Genomic DNA, 20,351 nt, shown 5'->3' with positions numbered 1-20,351 from the left:
CGGCGTACCCGGAGAAAACCCACGCAGAACATGCAAAGTCCACACAGGGAGGCCGGAGCTGGAATTGAACCCAGTACCTCTGTACTGTGAGGTCGGCGCGCTAACCACTGCTCCACCGGGCCACCATCCCAAATTTAATTGAGTGAAATTTAGTTCAGGGAGCATCAACACGTCTTGCTTTTTCTTTGGCTTTCTCGTGCGATGTATTCCGCTACAGCACATTTTGTTTAAGTGTGATTTCATCACGTCGTGTTTTTTTTTTTTTAAGCAAATAAGCAAAAGGGTGCCATCTCTCTCTCTCTCTCTCTCTCTCTCTCTCTCTCTCTCTCTCTCTCTCTCTCTCTCTCTCTCTCTCTCTCTCTCTCTCTCTCTCTCTCTCTCTCTCTCTCTCTCTCTCTTTTTTTTCCCCTGTCCCGTACCCGCTTCACTCCAACTCGCTTCAGTCCGTTGCAGCTTCCACTTCGGAGCGCAAGCACCTTCGTCCGCTTCTTCTTCTGCCTCCTCTCCTTTGAAAAAAGAAATCCAATAAAATTCTTAAGAACCATGGAGAGCGCAGAAGGCAACCTCTCGGACGCGGAATACCGGAGCACGATGGCCGCCTTTTACAACAACAGCGGCGGCGGCTTGTGCTCCAACGGCAGCGGGTGCGACGGCGAGCGCGCCCCGGGCGGCGAAGCAGACTACGGCGACGCCAACCCGGTCATCATCGCCATCGTCATCACGGCGGTCTACTCCATCGTGTCCGTGGTGGGGCTGGTGGGCAACGTGCTCGTCATGTACATCATCGTCAGGTACGCGCACGCGCGTCAGTTATAACACTAAAAGTGTGCGGTTTTGTTGTTGCTGTTTTGCTGCGGAGTCAGCAGACGCTTGCGAGTAAAAATCTCGCCGAGAGTTGCGCGCCGATTGGACGGGGGGGAGGCTGTCACCGTCCTGCCTGCTGGTTGTCGGACACGCGGGGCGTCTGGCAAAGGTGTTTAAATTGAAATAGCTCAAATTGCTCCAAATTCTCAAGCAGACCTCCGCCAGCGGCGCACCGGACGAGAGTGAAAGCTCCAAAGGTCGTACTATAGCTGCTTCGACCAAAAGCGTGTGGGGCGTCACAAACTAGACCTCAGTTCAGTGAGCGCCAAAGGGTTCGATTCAGCTTTGTCTTTGGCTCGTATTTGACGAGCATAAACCAAATAAAAGACGACGCGTGTCGCGAGAGATCAGTTCCAACGTTTTGGGACTTTTTTTGTTTGCTTTTTGTGGGACATTTCACGCATGACGTCACATGAAGACCCCTGCGTGCCTTGCTCGACCGCAGTTCAGTGTGCATGATCAAATCTGGCTTTTTCTTTGGCTTGGTTTTGCAAAACTTAATTTCGGTGTAATTTTTGCAAGGCCTCACGGGAACTCAGTTCAGCAAGTCTCATGATGTCACACGAGACCTCAGCATATCACACTCAAGCTCAGTTCAATGAGTGTCAATCTGCTTTTTTTTTTTGGGTCAAATTTACTCTGACCAAAGACGATTCTTGTACTTCACAAGACCTCAGTCCAGTGGGCATCAACTTGTTTGACTTTTTCTTTGGCTTTTTTTCAACAACCATTCGGGACAGCTATTGTGTGTGATGTCACTCTAGACTTCAGCCTGCCTCACTAGACCTCTGCTCAGTGAGCCTGTTTTGTTTCATCTGTATTCAAGAGGGAGTTTGCTTTTTATTTATTAATTTTTTTCTGAAGAGGCCCCAATGCCCGAGGAAGAGCAACTTATCAGAGACAGAAAGCTTGACTGACAAGGTATCAATCATTTGCCGGTCACCGGCAGCATGCAGCCTCATGCTCACCCGTTATCTTAAACTTCAGGTGCTTTGCTGAAACCATTTTGGAATATCCCAAAGCGGTAGCCATGTCCTATTTGAGAGTTTATGGTTTCATTAGCTGAGGGCTATCAAGTTAGCAGACAGCTTCCGCGCTGTCATAAACACACTTCAGCCTGCATGTCCACACACACACACACACACACACACACACACACACACACACACACACACACACACACACACACACACACACACCATTGTGAAGTGTTCACATGTCCACAAAACATAAACATAGCTGCACATGCCGCTTCAGTCATCAAAAACGGTTTCCGACCCATTAGAGTACGCGATTAAAAAAAGGATGCGCCCTAATGTGAGACACAACTTCCATGTCTTTCTTGCACTCTGTTCCACAACCGGTGGAGCAGCCATTTAGCTAATGGTGCACTGACAGCATTTCCTGAGGATTGGAAAAGAAAAAAAAAAAAAAGGAGTCATATATGCTCCTCATCCTCACTTTCACGCTGCCGCTCTCGGATGCAATTTGGCCAGTTTAAATAGACACAGAGGTGCGTGAGTAAGGTGTTCCCGTGGCAACCCTTCGGATCATAAAGAGTAACAACTGCGCTCTCAATCTTCATCTCCTCGGACTTCTTCTCATGCTTCCTCTCGCGGCCCATCCGGAAATCTTTCATTGAGTGACTGAGAAAAAAAAACAAAAACTTCAGGGTCTAAAATACAACCGCACGCAACATTGTGGAGCGATCGCGGCACTATTCAAAACGAAAAAAAATTGATGCCCACATCAGGGTCAAAAATCTAATGGTCACATAATGGTGTGAAATTTAAAAACTAAAAGCACCGGGGCACAATCACATGTCGGAGTGCAAGTCTGAATGCCTCTAAGACGGGGGGCTACTGTAACTTCTTGGAAATAAGATGACATTTCCATGCTGGCTATTCCATTCATAATCCCGTTTGAAAGTTCCAAACACACGGAGGGAGTAAGACAAAGTCACCATCCCCTGGTCCCACTTCTGCGGAGAGCCGTCGCAATAAACAAAAGCGTAGATGTTGGGACGAGACCCAAAGTGTCGTGCGCTACATTGCTGCCAAAGCTCTAATGGGAAGTGCCATTAAGTTGTTTATGCGCCGAGCGTGAGCGGGAGATAACATCTCATTTAGCGACATTTTGCTCTCAAAGTAAGTTTGGATCAAAGAAACTTTCCTTTTGTTGTGCCCAGAGACATTTTAATTTTTGACTTAACTGCAGACAGGGGTGAAGGCCCTTTTTTTTTTTTGGCGGCGGCAGGGGGGGGCGGGGATGAAAAAAAAGGTTTCGGACATCATGGAATTAATATCAAGTGAAATCGGCTTACATGACCAAATGAAAATGAGCAAGAAGTGAAACAGACCGGGGGGGAAAACCAAAACATGGATGCGCATAATCTTGTGGAGCGATCCAAAGTCAGGGGCGAAAACATGCGTCGCACAAAATGGTGGAGCCATGCGACCGGAAGTCGACAGAAAATAAAAATGGACACACAACACCACTGTGGACATACAACGAACGCTGCGGAACGATCACATGACAGCATCCAACTCCATGGCACGGATTCGCACAACAGTCTTTCGAATATTAACATTACGCAACACGCACAACATTGTGGAGCCAGCGCAAATCAGGGTTTGAAACTGTTGATGCATAAAACTGTGGACAGACGTCAAATGTCAGAGTCTAGGTTTAAATCAAAGACACATACACACACACACACACACACACACACACACACAGCATTGTGGAGTGATAAACGTCATATTTTAACTCACTAACATGGAATCGCACTAAGACAAGGGCCAAACCATAGATACACACAACATTGTGGAATGAACATGTCTTACTCTACAAAACATAAAAATGGGCACACAACGTTGTGGAGGAATTCCATGTCTCACTCAAAGTCGAAACAGAACAAATCTGGATGCACACAAATGCGGAGCGACCACATTGTCCCAAGTCTAAAACGCGGGTGTGCGCGACGCTGTGGAGCGATCATAAGTCAAAGTTGACAAAAACTCGACGTGGACAAAAAATGCTGCAGAGCAATCCTCTGTCTCACTTACAGTCTGCATAGAAGAAATACGGACGCGCTCCGTATTGCGGCGCGATCACAGCATGAAAATGGACGCGCACAACATTGCGGTACGATCGCACGTCGGAGTCTAAAACAACGTACATGGTCACGAACAACCTTGCGGCTCAATCGCCGATCAGAGCCACACCGAATGACACGCGCAACATTGTGGAGCCATAGCGGCAACTCACCGGTGACGGAATATCAACTGGAACCGTTTTTTCATCACCTGGATGAAATATAAGACGCGTGAAGGATGAAAATGGAAGCGAGGCGCGGGGCGTGCGTACGTGATGCGATTCCACAAATCCCGGCACCTTCGACTTCTCGTTGGGGCCACGGACTCGTGTCAACAAAGTTCCGTTTTGTGTTTTTAGCGGCAAACCGCTTGGGGTGATGGACGGGCAGATGGAAGGATGCTTATGGCGGCGGCGGGGCTGTGCATTTGTTGCACCTTCCGTGCGGACTGGACTCAATCCGCCTCTTGTTCCAGTCGTTATTAGGTCTCTATTAAAAGACAAGATCGATCATGTAGCAAAAAAAAAAAAAAATTGTGATATGAGCTGTCACGGACGTCATCGGGAACACGTCAGAATCGATATTTGTCTCGCAAGGTGACAAAAATATCGTCTCATTTTCTCCTCCTGCCTTCTTGTTAGGGGGTAATTACGCGCGTGTGTGTGTGTGTGTGTGTGTGTGTGTGTGTGTGTGTGTGTGTGTGTGTGTGTGTGTGTGGTGAGATAGGAAAAAGCCTCATCTATAACCTGCGTGCATGTCGTCCTCGTGAAACAAACCATAGAAGATCTCGCGGGTCAAGGTGCACAACCTTCAGCTGTTTTCCTCCGCAGGCCGTTGGCGACACGTCCTCTTTGTTACCGTGGCAACGAGCAGACAAACTCTCTCTCCCCCTCAGAGATTTCCATTGGGAGCGCTGGGCTAAATTGTCTCCGTTTTTGTCGAACGACGATAACGCAAAGCAGTGGCTTTTTTGTTTCTTCTTCGCATTCACGCGGAGTAGGGGGGTGTTTAAAAAACGGTCGGCATTCGCGCCGCGCCACGCCAGATAACGGAGCGTCCTTTAATCGGTTGATAATTAGGTCTTTGCTCAATGTCAGAAAGAAGGTGACGGGGAAATGAGGGCGGTTATCGGACGTTTGGGGAGATGTCGTTGTGGTCCATTGAAAGATTGAAATTGTACAAGGTACGTCAAATGGTGGACGGCGGCAAAATAAAAAGTATTTCCGATGGCAGCGTCACGCTGCGGCCGCTGATTTTCTTCAGCTGGAACTGTCACCTTGGAAAAGGCGGGAGGAATTAGGAAGAGTTTGAAATAGTTATAGTTGAAATAAAACCTTCAGGCTTTGGCTGGAAGGCAAAAGAAATGTCAGGAAAAGCCCGCTAGAACTTCTGAAAAGGATTCACGGACTTGAAATGGTGACCGATGTTTTACATGAGTTGAAATTTGGACTGGTGACTGCTGAACACTAGCCAAATCTTCAGTCATGAGGATGTGCACACTTTTGCAACTATAACATCGATGTTGTTTTTACACCTCTCTTAAAAAATATATATTTTTTCTGATTTAATTGAAGGGATCGACCTTTTTTTATTGCTCTACGGAACGCATGAGGCCCTGCGTTGTCTCTGTGTTTTATCGTGTTTACTGTTTTTATGATCCTAATGAATTGTTTTCGCGGCCTTTGTTCTAAATATGTCGGATCTTTTTTTTGATTTCCAACACTTTGTATGCCGCTGCGGTTGTTTTTAAAGTGCTGAATAAATAAACTTGAGTTGCGTGTTAAAACACAAGGTGACCTTGGGGGCTGAGCAGTGGTTTACTCGCATGCGACAAAACCGTCTTTTTTTTTTTTTTTCCTGCATTTGTACAGTCGAACGCCGTTACAACGTACCTTGAGGAACAGAACGAGTCTGTACGTTCGAACGGTAGTTTGTCGGAACTTTATTTCCAATAAAATGGCCGCCATAGGCAACTGCCGGTGCCGCCGACAACTCCCATCAATTTAGGATGTGCTGCCCTCCGAAGCCGTTTATGAACATCTTTCATTCAGTTGGTTTTCGAAGTTTGCCAAGATTTTGATGCCTCTACGGATAATTGTCGAAATCGTTGACTTTGCCAATTCGTAGTCTCAGCTGAACTTGGTCTGGCAGACTCCCTTTCGAAAGCGAGAGAGAATGTCAGCCTTCACAGACACCAAGATTTGCTTCCGTTGACCGGACATGTTTTCAGAGCACGTGCTCAGAACTGCGCCGTTGCTCCGTGAATTATGGCGGGAAGTACAACGTCGATCAAGAGCATCGCTAAGCGACAGAGGGGAATCCCCCGCCATGCATTTCGTTCATAAGCAAGGGCGTGGCGGCAGTTAGCTTCCCACGGTTCGTTGTACCGAAGGCGTTTCCCATTATTTTGCGGGGGAAAAAAAATCTGATCGTTATAAGGAAACTTATGTTATACGGGAGTTTGTTGTAAGCAAAATCGGCAAATGGAAAAGAGGTGATGTGAAATCGAGACTTTGAAATGTGAACGTTAGCGGGCTACATTGAAACGACGTTCAACCGTTTGATCTAATTTCGGACTCTTTTTGGGGACATTTTGTTGGAACAAAAATGGAGGCTGGCCAACGTATTTCCACTGATCCGCGCGGGTGGGCGGACGATGACGATTGCATGAGTGCCTTTACACTGCAATTACATGATAAATGACCCTAGCTTAGCGCTAACGCGGCGACAAATAGCTTTTCACAATGCGATCGGGCTCCGGCGCGTGGGACCCTTTCTAGTCTGCTGAGTTTTTCTGATTAGATTCCTCAGACCCGGGCTGAATGTACTGGCACGGAACACGCATTCCTTCCGGTTGCGCTCCTAAATATTGAACTCAATGGAAACCTCCGGGGGACGGCTCGCGGCTCGCGGACCTTCGCAATCCGTCAGTGTGTGTGGATTGTGTTACCGGCAGGGGAGAAAATATCAAAACAGCGGCAGCACACTTTCACACGTTCATGACAAATGATGTTTTGTGCGCTGGATAACAGCAGTCCAGTAGATTAATGGCCAGGCGGCTGCAAGATGTTGTGCTCAAGGAGCGCTACGGCTTTGTTGGAATTACGGAAGGGCGGCAGGCGTGTCGAGGTTGTTTTGAAGGCTTCATGGGGTGTTTTTGGAAAGGTCCTGGAGGAGCTGCAAAAGCTCAGGAGGTTATTGAAAAAGGTTCAATACTTTAGGTTGTGACTGGTGATTTTTTTTTTTTCGATAATGTAATATCATTATGAAGGATGTATTATATGTCTGTCAAAAGGTGAGTGGTTGTAATAGATTTAAGAATAAGAATAAGAAAACCTTAATTTGTCCCACAATGGAGAAACTTGCATTTTAGTTTTACTAAACAGCAATGGTTAGGGTTTTTTTTTCTTTTTTTTTTTAAAACATAACAGTTAGTAATGAATGCCAACAGGGTGGTTGTGGTTTTAGAGGCTGCACAGGGAGTTGTTTCTGTTTTTGTTGTATTATTATTATTATTATTAGGATTATTATTTTTGTGTAAAGTTACTCAAGGTGCTACAAAAGCTGAGGAGGTTTAAATAAAAAATGTGATTTTTTTTTTTTTTTACTCGATTATTTAATAATGTAATAACACCATTCGGTGGGCTTGCAGAGGGATTTTTTTTTCAAGAAGAAAGTGTCAAAACGTCAGTGCTTCTACTGCATTTTAGTTTTACTATCCGCTAATTTTTATTTATTTATTTATTTTTTTACAATTGTGTTAAGAATGAATAATGGCAGGCTTTTTACAGTTCTGAAGGCTTAAAAGGATTTTTTTTTTTTTGGTCAGAGTCATCTTTGAAAAGGTGAGTGGGTGTACTGCAATTTAGTTTTGCACTACACAGTGTTTTTTTTTATTTTTTATAAACACTCAACAGACAGTAAGCATGCTTGTTCCGGTCATGCAGGCTTCAAAGGGAATTTTTTTGTGATGGTCCTCATAAGTGCTGCAGGAGTTTTTTTTGTTTTTTTTTTTTATGATGTGACATCACCCAAATGGACACTACAAAGGGAGGTTTATTTGTGCCCTTCCATACCTGTCAAAGGATGAGCAGCTTTGCTCTGCTTTAGTTTCCCGGGAGAGCGGCTGTTTTGTTTTAACCTTCATTTGACTACTCATGATGAATCGTGACAGGCTTGTCACACAATGGAGGGCTAAAAAGTCAGTTTTTTGTTTTTTTTTTGTATGGGTCCAAGCCCTGTTCCCTGAGAATAGTGGGGGTCAGGCACAGTGCCAGAATTTGTTCTCTCCCAGGATCAAAGGGAGGCTTGACTGATATGTCGGTGAAGCTGAGGGAAAAAAACCAAAATAAAATTCATGACTTTGCTTACTTGAGAGGCTCTCTCGTTTTTTCAAAGAAAAGTATGATACACACTAGTGGTGCATGTATTCAATATAAGGTATGAACTGGCCGGCAGGGAAAGATTTGAACCCTATGTCCAATGATGTTCATTGATTATGTCTTTGGATCCCCTTTCCATGCGTACTGCTCCTTCAGGAGTTGGACCGGATTCTTTTTCTTTTTTCCCAATCACCTCGACCCCACTGAAAAATGGTTCAGAGAGGTAGCGTGCGCTCCGCTCTCATAAATTTCCTGCCTTCGTTTTCATGAGTGTGCGAGCATACCTCGTGTTTGAGCTTGTGTCACACCATGAGCAAATCCCTCATGCGTTTCTTTTCGCAATATTGTGGCAATACTCAGAACGCCACTGTAGTCGTAATGCAAATTTTTCATCGCATCTCTGCTCAGGGGTATTCATTTATTAGCAATATGTTTGTTATTGCGGTTTTAGTTTGCCTTGTTAACAAATACCTCAGAGCATTTATATCTTCGCTCTTGTACTGGATGGCAACAAGACAAACAACAATAGGCTTTAGTGTGCCATTTGGACAGTCGTCCCTAAATTATTTGCTCATTTGCTTGTTTTTTTTTTTTTTGGAGCCATGCACACGTAGCTTGCCTTTGCCCTGGCTGAAGAATTAATTTCACACTTGAGGAATCAATAATAAACTGGCTTTCCTCAGTAAATAAGCATTTTCCGGCCACTCCAGCTATTCAAGCTGTGCACAACTGCTACAAGCACTTTAAAGAGCCTCTGCTGCTGTGTTGTGACCACTAATGACCCCACTTGTAAACTTCTACTTAAGAAAAATAAACACACACACACACACACACACACACACACACACACACACTCTGGCACAGCTGTGTCGTATTTCTGTGCGGAGGTCATATGGAAATTTCAGACACGTTCCGGCCGGCGGATCTGTGAGAGAGGGCTGCGCCACGGTGGAAGTGGTCAGAGCCCACTTCAGTCATGGCCAATCAAAGCTGCTTCATACATTAGCTTTAAATGCGGCGCGTTAGTTGCGCGCCACAGTCTCGACAAAGCGGACGCACACCTGCGCTGTGAAATGGGCACTTGGCGGTCGCCAGCTCTCTGCCACTGCCCCCCACACCCCCCGCTCCCCTTTCATTCGTGTAAAAAGTGTATGTGAAGACTTGTAGGTAGCGAGTGAGGCCCCTTTATGATATGCAAACTCGTTTGTGCATTTTCAGGTTAAGCGTCTCTCAAACGCCAACTGAACCAACCGGGCCTGTTATTTGATGACACGTTGTGCACCTGAAGTTTTAAAAAGGTGTTTCTCAGGGTGGAGAATGAATTATCTGACATCACACAACTATTATATTGCTCAAAACCAATCCCTTCCTTCCTGAAAGAATCCTGAAAAGTCTTTGGGAAGTTTGGTGGAGAATCACAACAAAAACACACCTAAAACGGAACGGTTAGACCCGCGAGGGCATTTAAAACAAACGCCCCTTCTGCCACTCCGGAACCATGTGACGAACTATTGCCTCAGCTAACCGCCCCTGGACCAATAAAGCTAGGAAATAACGAGGCTGGCAAGCTGTCAGCGTTCCGGTTAATTAGAATTTAATGAACAAACATGTCATCATGGACGCTTGTTAAGAGGATTTGGGATTAGCGAGGGTATAATAAAAAAACAAGAAGAAGAAGAAGATGACGGTGAGGGTTCAATAGTACTAATTCAGCCCGCTGAATTGTCTCACTGTTCGTTTGGGCTGTTTTCAATCAATATGAGGACGCATCCAAGGATGGAGTGGGGTGGGGGGGTGGGGGGGGGACACGTGAAAGGAAGGCTTTGTGGTCAATATTTGCTTTGAGCACCACTTTGCTTGGCATCATGGAGCACTATTGGGACACTTTTAATACAGTCACACAAAGGCCCTCTACTTGGATGCTCTTTGTCCTCCCTGTCACGTTGCGAGCAAAGCGGAAGGGAACCCGCTTCACTCGCAACCAAGGTGATCTAAAGGATTCCCGAAACAGCAGACAACAACAAGAACTCCGTATGAAAATAAGATTTATTTAACAAAAACCGCACCGCAAAAACGAGACAACAGAAAACGCTGGCAAAAACGAGTACCAGGAAAAGCACGAAAGAACCGAATAACAAAAAAAACGCTCGCACGAAGGCAAGGAGAAAAACGATCTAGTCGCAATAATAATACACACCGAATACTAACTCGCGCACAAAGGCGAAATGCAAAAAGGTACTACCGACACAATAGGCAAAGCAGTGGCACGGCAAACAATTCTCCGGCAAGTGAAAGTACGAAAGCCGGCCTTGATAAAGCCAGTGCCTGATTACAAATGGGTAGCAGGTGTGCATCCGGCCCGAAAACACCGTCTGCCGCCTGCTGTCGCAAACGGGACATGACACTCCCAAGTGTGAAAATGTGGCCATTAGTTGAACAAACAGCTCTTTTTACAAGTGGCATTTTTAGCCAATAAACGCTCGAGTGGTTTCGTAGAGCTGTTTATTTTGTTGATATCCTTGAGGTCCACGATGTTGTAGCAAATCAAAATAAATCTTTTTTTTTTTGAAAAAGGGAATTTAACCCCAAAATTTTTTTACAATATGTTGCGTGCACCCCCGCTAGCCTAAACATGCTATTCTGATTACTGTTGCTTTTGTTGAATATGAATGAAGCAGCAAAATCCACCTGTTTTGATCTATCTCAGGGGACGGCCATTTTGATTTTTTTCTTTTTAAAGGTAATTTAACCCCCAATTTTTCTTCACAATATGTTGCGTGCACCCCCGCTAGCCTAAACACGCTATTCTGATTACTATTGCTTTTGCGGAATATGAATGAAGCAGCAAAATCCACCTGTTTTGATCCATCTCAGGGGGCGGCCATTTTGCCACTTGCTGTCGACTTAAAAAGTCATCACAGTTGCTCGGGGCTCAGGTAACAATCAAACCTGGCTACGTTTGCGAACGTGACATGACCTACCTAAGAAATCGGCAGAGCTGTGACTGGATAACCGAGCCCCGAGCAACTGAAATGCCATTTTCAGTCAACAGCAAATGGCAAAATGGCCGCCCGCTGAGATGGTTAAAAACGAATGGATTCTTCTCACTAATTCATTTTCCACAGATGCAGTATTAATCAGAATGCCGTGTTTAGACGAGTGGGGGCCGCATAGAACGTATTAAATAGTGAAGTGTTGAATTTGAAATCTTCCCTCTTCGGCACGCCGCCTCTGAATGGATACTTTGGGGAGCGTTGCCTTTGCTCTCTCATGTCCTCCAATTTTCACGCTTTCCATTATTTTGTTCAAAAATAATCATGGAATGGAAAGAGGAAGTTGAGCATAATGTGTGCTCTCGCCATTAAAATTCTGAGCCGCCGTAAAGAGAGTCTGAGTGCACTTTAAATTGGAAAGTCGGGCCCATCGTAGCAACAACGCAGACTTTGTTTTTCACACGACTTCATTTTGAGGTTGCCGTTTTTACATTGTAACTTGATGACTATGTCATGAGTTTTTTTTTTCTTCATTTTTTTATCTCATGGAAACCTCACAGACCAAATGACATGACGAATGTGTGATCATGCCAACCCAATTGCCTGACTCAAACACTCAGAGAGAGAGAGAAAGAGAGAGAAAACCACTAACGTTGTTTTTCGGGCAGGTACACCAAAATGAAGACAGCCACCAACATCTACATCTTCAACCTCGCCTTGGCCGACGCGCTGGTCACCAGCACGCTGCCCTTCCAGAGTGTCAACTACCTGATGGGCACGTGGCCCTTCGGCGACATCCTGTGCAAGATGGTCATGTCCATCGACTACTACAACATGTTCACGTCCATCTTTACGCTCACCACCATGAGCATCGACCGCTACGTGGCCGTGTGCCACCCGGTCAAGGCTCTGGACTTCCGAACGCCGCGCAACGCCAAGATCGTCAACGTCTGCAACTGGATCCTGTCGTCCGCCATCGGCCTGCCGGTCATGTTCATGGCCTCCACCGTCGTCACTCGTGAGTCTGCCGACATGCTCGTCTTGAATACGTTCTCCTTTCAAACTCAGCCCACCGCGAGACAGTGCCGAGCGGGACGTCACGCGCGACTATCTGATTAGCGAGCCAATCCGAAGCATCCGGGTTTTAACGTGTCATCTGTGAAGCTTTCCGTGCCCACCGTGTGTTGAAATCACCCGCTGGCCTTTTGCTCCAACTTCTGTTGCAGCAAGATAACGCTTGGCGAGCTTCATTGGCCCTTTTCTCTCCATTACCTCCGCTGTTAAGGCAACAATGCCAGCGACTCGTATAAATGAGTCACAGGGAAGCCTTTCAGCGGAGAATAGCTAGTAAATAGTGCTCCTTGCAAAAGGACCCCGAGCAAGCCCGCTGGAGTGTTCATTACACTTTAATTTGCTTGAATTATGTTGATGTGGATGGAAGTCGCCGCGCTTTGGAGCTTATTCTTAATAAGAGCGCACAGTTGTGACGTTGTTGTCCATCGCATAATCGTGTTTACATGTTACACAGTCTGGTTTTGGATTAGCCATCAAAACGGCAAAACAACAGAAGGACAAACACGAGACACGCGGCGCGGCGCTGACAAAATGACTGCCTTCGCGTTATGACGGGCGGCGACAAAACGCTTCGATATGGAGACATTTGTGAAGAATAATAACGGGATGGTGCCACTGTCTCACGATAAAACTATCGCTTTTCCAAGGCCAATACCGAGGAGGCCGATAACCGATATTTGGAGCCACTGTTCATAATATAGTGGCACCAAAATTTCTAACCCTTTAGCAGTTACTACAGTTTAGTACAGCTGCTCATCGAAATGCTACATTTTTCTCATTTTTCAGATTGTAACAATTATTCTGGAAAACACAAGACTGTAATCACGTCAATAATTTTCCTTGAAACATATGCCTTTTTTTTTCATTAAAATCAAGAACCTTTTTCTTGAATATTTTCACCAGGAAAAAAAAATTATTAAATAATATGACGATTCTTCTAGGATGATTTTTTTTTTTTGGGCAGGGGGATGTCATAATACATTTATCAAACTTTTATCATGAAATGTGACTGTATTGCTATGACTGAATAATGATTTTTTTTTGTCATCCTAATACGGCATTTTCCGAAAAAGTTTTACCCCCTCAAATCAGACTTTTTCATCTTGTTTTTTTTTTTTTTTAAATCGTAAGACTTTATCTCTGCCATCAGACAATGTTGTTCTTTCTCTCGGAAAGTATGACTTTTTGTCGGGGGGGAAATAAATCCAACTTTATTCTTGTACAAAAATGCCAACTTTAACCCTGAAAAAAATACAACTTTTTATCTCAAAACACTGCGTTATTACCTTGTGATGTGGCATTTCCGGCCGCATTTCCCCCGCACAGCCTCGAGCATCGTGGACTGCAAGCTGATCTTCCCGCAGCCGTCGTGGTACTGGGACATCTTGCTGAAGATCTGCGTCTTCATCTTCGCCTTCATCATGCCCGTGCTCATCATCACCGTCTGCTACGGCCTGATGGTCCTGCGCCTCAAAAGCGTGCGCATGCTGTCGGGCTCGCAGGTGAACCGTCCGCTCGCTTCGAATCTTCGGCTGCGCCTTTCCGTGACACGGATGAGAGGGCATTAGAATGCATCGCATCAACTCCAGTCCCGATTGATTTTTTTCCCTCTCGGTATAAATGGGCTCGAAAAGTTGCGAGCTCCATTGATTCATCACCCAAGAAAAAAGAGCAACACAGCTGAACAGAATCAACTGCGGCTCAATGCGGTGACCGACTTGTACTGATTTCATAAATCGATCACCCTGCGAGAATCATTTTGCAGTAATCCTGCAAATCAAAAATACGATGTTGGGGAAAGATGGAACGGCGAATAGCAATGTAGCAAATGGGAAATGAATCGTTTCCGTGGTGCACGATGTGATCAGGGTGCATGAAGGCTGTTAAAAGTGAGCTAATTGTCGTGGTTTGGGGGGGGGCCTAGGAGAAGGACAGGAATCTGCGTCGCATCACGCGCATGGTGCTGGTGGTGGTGTCCGTCTTCATCGTGTGCTGGACACCCATCCACATCTTCGTCATCATCATCGCCCTGATCAACATCTCCAGCTCCACCCTGCAGACCGTCACTTGGCATTTCTGCATCGCCCTGGGATACACCAACAGGTACTCGAGCAAAGCCGACGATGCCGCTTGGCGCGACATGATGGAGGGCGGGAAGCACGAAAAGTGGCGATGAGTCGAGACACGCACGCTCTGCATGATAGCGGCAATGTTGTGATGGACTTATTTTCTGAATAAACTTTGTCCAAGCGCATGATATGTTTTGGTGCTCGATTTTGACAGATTTATTTTTAAAAAAAACCTTTGCTCAAGATAGTGCATGATATGCTACGTGTGTTATCTCCCCACATATTTTTCTTCAACAATGTAGTCATGGATTTTTTTTCTCTCCCATTTTTAACAATGACAGTGCATGATATGCTGCAATGCCATAATGTTTTGGTTTTTTTTTCCTCTGCAGAGATTTAGCAAAGACAGCGCATGCTGTGCTGCTTACTTCAATGTTGTGATGTACTTCTGTTCTTAATAAATGTATCCAAGGCAGTGCATGATATCTTGTTTCCTTCTATATTTCGATCGGTTTCATTTTGCAAATCCGCATGGTTTATCTTTGCATATTTTTTGTTTTTGTTCAAGATAGTGCATTGTTTGAGACAATATCGTGATGGATTTTTTTTTTCATATTTCTCGTCACGACGGTGCATGATATGCTGCTTGCTGTTCGGTATTAATGGTCTAATTTTGAAAACATGTTTTTTGTTTTTTTTTAAGAGAGCGCATGATATGCTGCTAAGTGGTAATAGCCGAATTTTTTGAAAACTAAAACTCACGACACTGCTTCCATTTTGCAAAGCTTTTGTTCAAGCGAGTGTATGATATCTTGCTTGGCACGATGTCGTCATGACATTTATTTTTCGCCATAACAGTTGCTTGATGATATGCTTTTGGGAGGGGGAGGGGCGTCCTTTAAAAAAATAAAAAAATAAAATTATTCAAGAAAGTGCCTGCTATTATTTTTGCATATTTTGATTCGAGCCAGTGCACACGATTCCGTTTTCGCTATTATTACTAAGGTCTTTAATTTGTGCACGGTCTTAATTTCTTCACGACAGATGATCTATTGCTCGCTGTTATGTACTGATGGGTTGATGTTGCACACTTACAGCAGTCTGAACCCGGTGCTTTACGGCTACCTGGACGAGAACTTCAAGCGCTGTTTCCGCGAGTTCTGCTCATCAGGCCCCTCGCTACTGGAGATGCAGAACTCCACTCGGGTGGGCGCGGTCGGCCGCAGGGCGCCCCAGCGCGAGCCCAACAGTGCGCAGACGGGCGACAGGTCCAATCAGCAGGTATGGTGGAGACAGTGAAGCTCCCTCTACAGGTTAAAAGGCATAATTGACCTTAAAACTACCATGATAAATAAAATAGACGCGCGGCGATAATATGGCGAAGGAGGCTAATTAAGCTAATTCACTGAAAGCCAAAGAAGGGCATCAATCACAAATGTGAAAGTCGCAAGTATGTTTGAAATTTTAAAGTTTTAACCCACTCCTAAGTTACTGTCCGAAAGTAAATCGAGTCTCGCACACAGCTAGCACCGATGCTAATGCTAGAACAACGTGACTGGTGTCCTGACTGGTCCACAACTTCGATAACACCACTAAAGTAGCGGATGCAATGTTGCCAAAGCTATGAAAGACGCACCACTGACGTAGCCACATTGTTTTTGGAGGTACCACGCTGTTACTTTAAGTTACTTCAAACCGGCGTCCATTTTGTGTCTCTCGGGCAGGTATGACTAGCCGTGGAGGAGTCGTCCGTTGACTCTCGCTGTCGAGGTGGCGGCGCCAATGACGACCTCAACTCGGAAGTCACACAAGTCACCACAGGGCTCTAATAACTCACGCACGCTGACACTCACATATTAACGCACCTACACACGGATTGAGATTCAAAACGTTGCAAGTCGGCAAATGGAGCAGGGAGACCAATCGGAAACAGAAGGGGGTGTGCGGCACGGACAAATAAGAATTGTACATACAAAGATGCTGACCATTGTTATTATTATTATTATAATAAGTATTATTTACGCCTGCTCTTCATCGGATTTGTAATAGACTGCAGACCTCAGCCAAGGCCAGGTAATCCCAAACGTGTACCAGGCAATACTGTTTCCAATCCAATTCTCGAGATAATGTCGACAAAGAGAAATGATCGGTTGTCTCAATAACTGTCCGAAATAAGTGAAGAAATACTGTAGCTGTTGACTTCTACCACTTTCACGCTGAACTGGTAGCACATTTGGAGCCAGTGCAAGAACCACATCACAAACCGTCATGAAAGACCCAAAATAAAAGACGGTGTCAAACGGTGAAATACGGTGTCAAGAACCATTTGAAAACCACTTGATGAACCGGGCCAGGAACATACCAAAAACCCAGTTAAGGACCAGTAAACATCAAGTCAAGAACCATGTCGGAAGCCATGCCAAGAACAAGTCATGGTTGTTTTTGGTTTTTTTTGCCACTACCAGTGCAACTTTCGGCCTACGAGTACGATCTTAAGTTGGATATGAAGGACGTGGATAAAATACTCCAATGGTTTCCCACAATTGTGGCTTATGGCTACTAGATGGACATCCACATGACTGGTTGCTACATGGACCTTCAAATGCTGATCGAGTAAACACTCAATTGATTGACATTGTTCTGCTGTACCTAATGTTATGTCCCTGGGAAACTTTTGGTGGCATTTTCGACTCGTTTCTGAAAGCACGAGTCGCCACAGGCTAATTTCCCTGCTGCTCGTTTGTTTGCACGGTGGCAGCTTCGAGGGTGTTTTTTTTTTTCTCTGTTGCACACTCACACGCACACACACACCCACAGAGACAAAGTGTTACGTTTCCAACCTGTGCCTGGACTGTGACGATAGACGAGCTCTGCAAATCGTCTCTGGACCGAAAAGGGGAAACGGGGGGGTTGAGCAAGTGTGTTTATGATACGGTAAGCCCGCTGCTGCCGCATGAGTGTGTTTGCATACTTTTAACGACACCGGCGTGTGTGTGTGTGTGTGTGTGTGTGTGTATGTGTGTGTGTGTGTGTGTGTGTGTGTGTGTGCGTGCCGGGCGGCGGCTCACGACGGAGGCTCACTTGATGTATTTGCCACACGGGAATGTGTGTTGTTCGTACTGCGGCTGCTTTGGTGTCTGTCGTACGTTTTCTTGTTTCTTAACTGCCTGGCCGACAGTAAAACGTGGATAGATGGGCGTTCTGCGTGGAACCATATTTGGTAAGCAAGGCAAATCGAAGTGTAAAAACCGCCAAACGCTGAAATGTGAAACCCTAACCCCAGTTTAAAAGTCTAATTTGAAACCCAAACCCGATTTTGAAAGTCTATTTTTGGGTTCAAGACTTCAAGATAGATGAAAGATGAACCTTGTTTTGAAACCCAAACCCCTGCCAGGAATCTACAGTACTGTAATCCCTCGTTTATCGCGGGAATTACAATATTAAGTGAAATTCCGTGATGTAGTTGTATTTATTTTTTTTACTATACACATACAATACAATACTGTACACCAAAGACTAAACAATTTTTCAGGCCCAAGTATTAATAAAAAACCCAAGCATACACACACACACACACACACACACACACACACACACACACACACACACACACACTCTTATTATGATAATTATTTGGCAATATAGGGTTAATTCATACAGTATCTTTATTTTTGTAAGGGTTAAGGGACCAAAAATGAAGTTATTTTATTCACGATCTATTTTTTTCAATTAATCGGTGGATGAATCGGTGATTACAATTTTATTCAACCGAATATCGGAACTCGACCAAAAAAAATAAAAATAAAAAATTATCGGGCCCTATGTTAAATTTTAACCAGGCTTGCAACCCTAACTTGTAGTGAGAAGTCGAAAGCTTGGCTTCCAACCATGTTTTGAAACTCCAACCCTGGTGTAGAAACCATAATTTGACTTAATTTTAATTCCAAACCCTAATTTGCAATCCTAACCCATGCTCTTCTACTATTTGGGGTAATTGGATGCATTTGTTCCGTCTTCTAGAAGCACTGTAAAAGGGATGACAGTTTTTTTTTTTAAATCGTATAAAGAGTGTTTACTTCTTTTTAAACTTGTCTGACAGTAAAGAATGTCAGTAAAATGTGGACAAGAAGTTCAGAAAATAGACGGATGTATAAAAACATTGCCTGCCACTTAACGAGGGTCCTTGGATGACTCTGAACCAGTTTATTTCGCCATCCATTATTTCCGATGGGCAAAAGCAACTTGCAGGAATCGGGTTTGGGCCTACGGGCCATTATTTTAGATTGACTTTCAAGAGAATTTCCCATTTAAGAGGAGTACGCTGTGTCACCATGAGAAACAACATCTTGCCCTGGCAAACAGATGCGACTCTGTAGGGGAATCAATGTTTTTTGACAGTGCACACAGGCTTAATGAAACAACGCCACGGTGGTATCGTCAGATCATATTACGTGTGCGTGACTTAATTGGATTTAAGGGCCAGGCAGTGCGCTCGCCAGCTTTTTCACCGTCGTTGCAAAATTTGATATTACGTGTGCCGCTATTTTTTTTTAATAAAGATAAATTGAGCCATTGAGACAAAGTGTGGGCTAACTCCATTATGTGTTATCTTTCAGGAAATATTGATAGCTTTGAAGGATGTTTGGACTTGGACAACTGCTGTGCTGAACATCTTTGGTTAGACAAGTGAATAAGTATTGTTATTGTGTCTAAATATTAAGAAATGAATGACATTAAAAAAAATTATTTTCCAAAATGTCTCAATTCCCACACCCTAATTTTTTTAAAACTTTCAATTACTCTCCTGCAAAATGACAAATGGAGTTAGTGAGCCCACTCTCAGTGTCTCAATTATTCCAGTAATTCTAATTCTAATTATTTTTTATGGGTCATTTCAGAATTGGAGGACATTTTACATCGCCCATCCCATCAAATTTTAAATAATCCACATACAAAATATTAAACCATGCAGTTTCCGTCCTGATTTCCACATGTTTTTCCCTTGACTTATGTACATCAGTAAATGTGTCCTCTTGGTTAGCAGTAACAGCTAGCTAAACATTTAGCTTGTACTTCTGAGAGAAAGCTAACATTTGTCAGCAACCAACCCTGTTGCTGTGATTACAGTGACGGCCTTGCACGACATTAACAGGGTTGCATCTACTCCTTACTCAAACTATTATTTGTAATTTATTATTATGATGAATGAATACATGTATCAGAAAATCAAAACAGTGAAGGCTTAGTTTTTAAGAATTTTGAAGCGCAAATGCACTCCAATTCTGGAATGACTGACCGTTATATACACTAAAATTGTCTTAAAAGCTATTTTTAAAAAGAATTTTAAAAAAGAGGTCTAAAATGATGAAGGATTGTGCTTCTACTGTGGTCATATTGAATCTGAAGTGTCATTTAAAAATGTATATTGATAAAAAAATATGTATGCTGTAACCTTGTATATCTTATCTTATTGTCCTTGCTGTTATTTTTGATGAACGTTGTCCTGGTACACATGCTGTATGCAACCCGCTGGTGTTGTGAAAATGTGTATAAATTGCAACTACAATAAAAGTTTGTTGGATGCTTTGTAGAACCACGACACGCGTACAAATATTTAATACTTTTTTCCACATTAAATTCACTATCACAGCACTTTCAGTTGGCCTTGTGTTGCGAGCATTCATTCGACAAAAGCTTGAGTGCATGCCCATGAAATGAAACTGTCAAATGCTGTCATACAATTTCATTGTAACGCATAAGAAAATAATTTGACATTTTTTTAATGAGGAGTGTATTTTGCCACAGTCTCGTAATTGGCATGTCCAGCTAAGTAGCTAACTGACTGTGATTGCCATTTGTGTGCTGAAATGGT

The 20,351-nt window shown here is 44.1% G+C and overlaps 1 protein-coding gene across 1 annotated transcript; it reads left to right on the top strand.

The window, feature by feature from the left end:
- The first annotated feature begins 419 nt into the window (after positions 1-419).
- oprm1 (opioid receptor, mu 1) lies at positions 420-16,850 on the top strand. Its single transcript, XM_019860427.1, has 6 exons — positions 420-791; positions 12,005-12,354; positions 13,737-13,912; positions 14,335-14,513; positions 15,577-15,760; positions 16,204-16,850. Exons 1-6 carry the CDS (start codon positions 544-546, stop codon positions 16,207-16,209), a joined length of 1,143 nt encoding a protein of 380 aa, XP_019715986.1. The 5' UTR covers positions 420-543; the 3' UTR covers positions 16,210-16,850.
- The last annotated feature ends 3,501 nt before the right edge of the window (positions 16,851-20,351 follow it).

The sequence above is a fragment of the Hippocampus comes genome, unplaced genomic scaffold, assembly GCF_001891065.2.
Source record: "Hippocampus comes isolate QL1 unplaced genomic scaffold, H_comes_QL1_v1.1 scaffold39, whole genome shotgun sequence".
In the NCBI taxonomy this organism is placed as follows: Eukaryota; Metazoa; Chordata; class Actinopteri; order Syngnathiformes; family Syngnathidae; genus Hippocampus; species Hippocampus comes.
Note: the sequence above shows the minus strand (reverse complement) of the source record. Positions and strands in the feature narration are given on the sequence as shown.

Bases quoted from the DNA above. Each gene is read 5' to 3' on its own strand.
- oprm1 (XM_019860427.1), top strand. From the start codon at position 544: ATGGAGAGCGCAGAAGGCAACCTCTCGGACGCGGAATACCGGAGCACG. The intron at 792-12,004 runs GTACGCGCACGC...TTTTTCGGGCAG, and splicing joins GTCATGTACATCATCGTCAG to GTACACCAAAATGAAGACAG. The intron at 14,514-15,576 runs GTACTCGAGCAA...GCACACTTACAG, and splicing joins GCCCTGGGATACACCAACAG to CAGTCTGAACCCGGTGCTTT.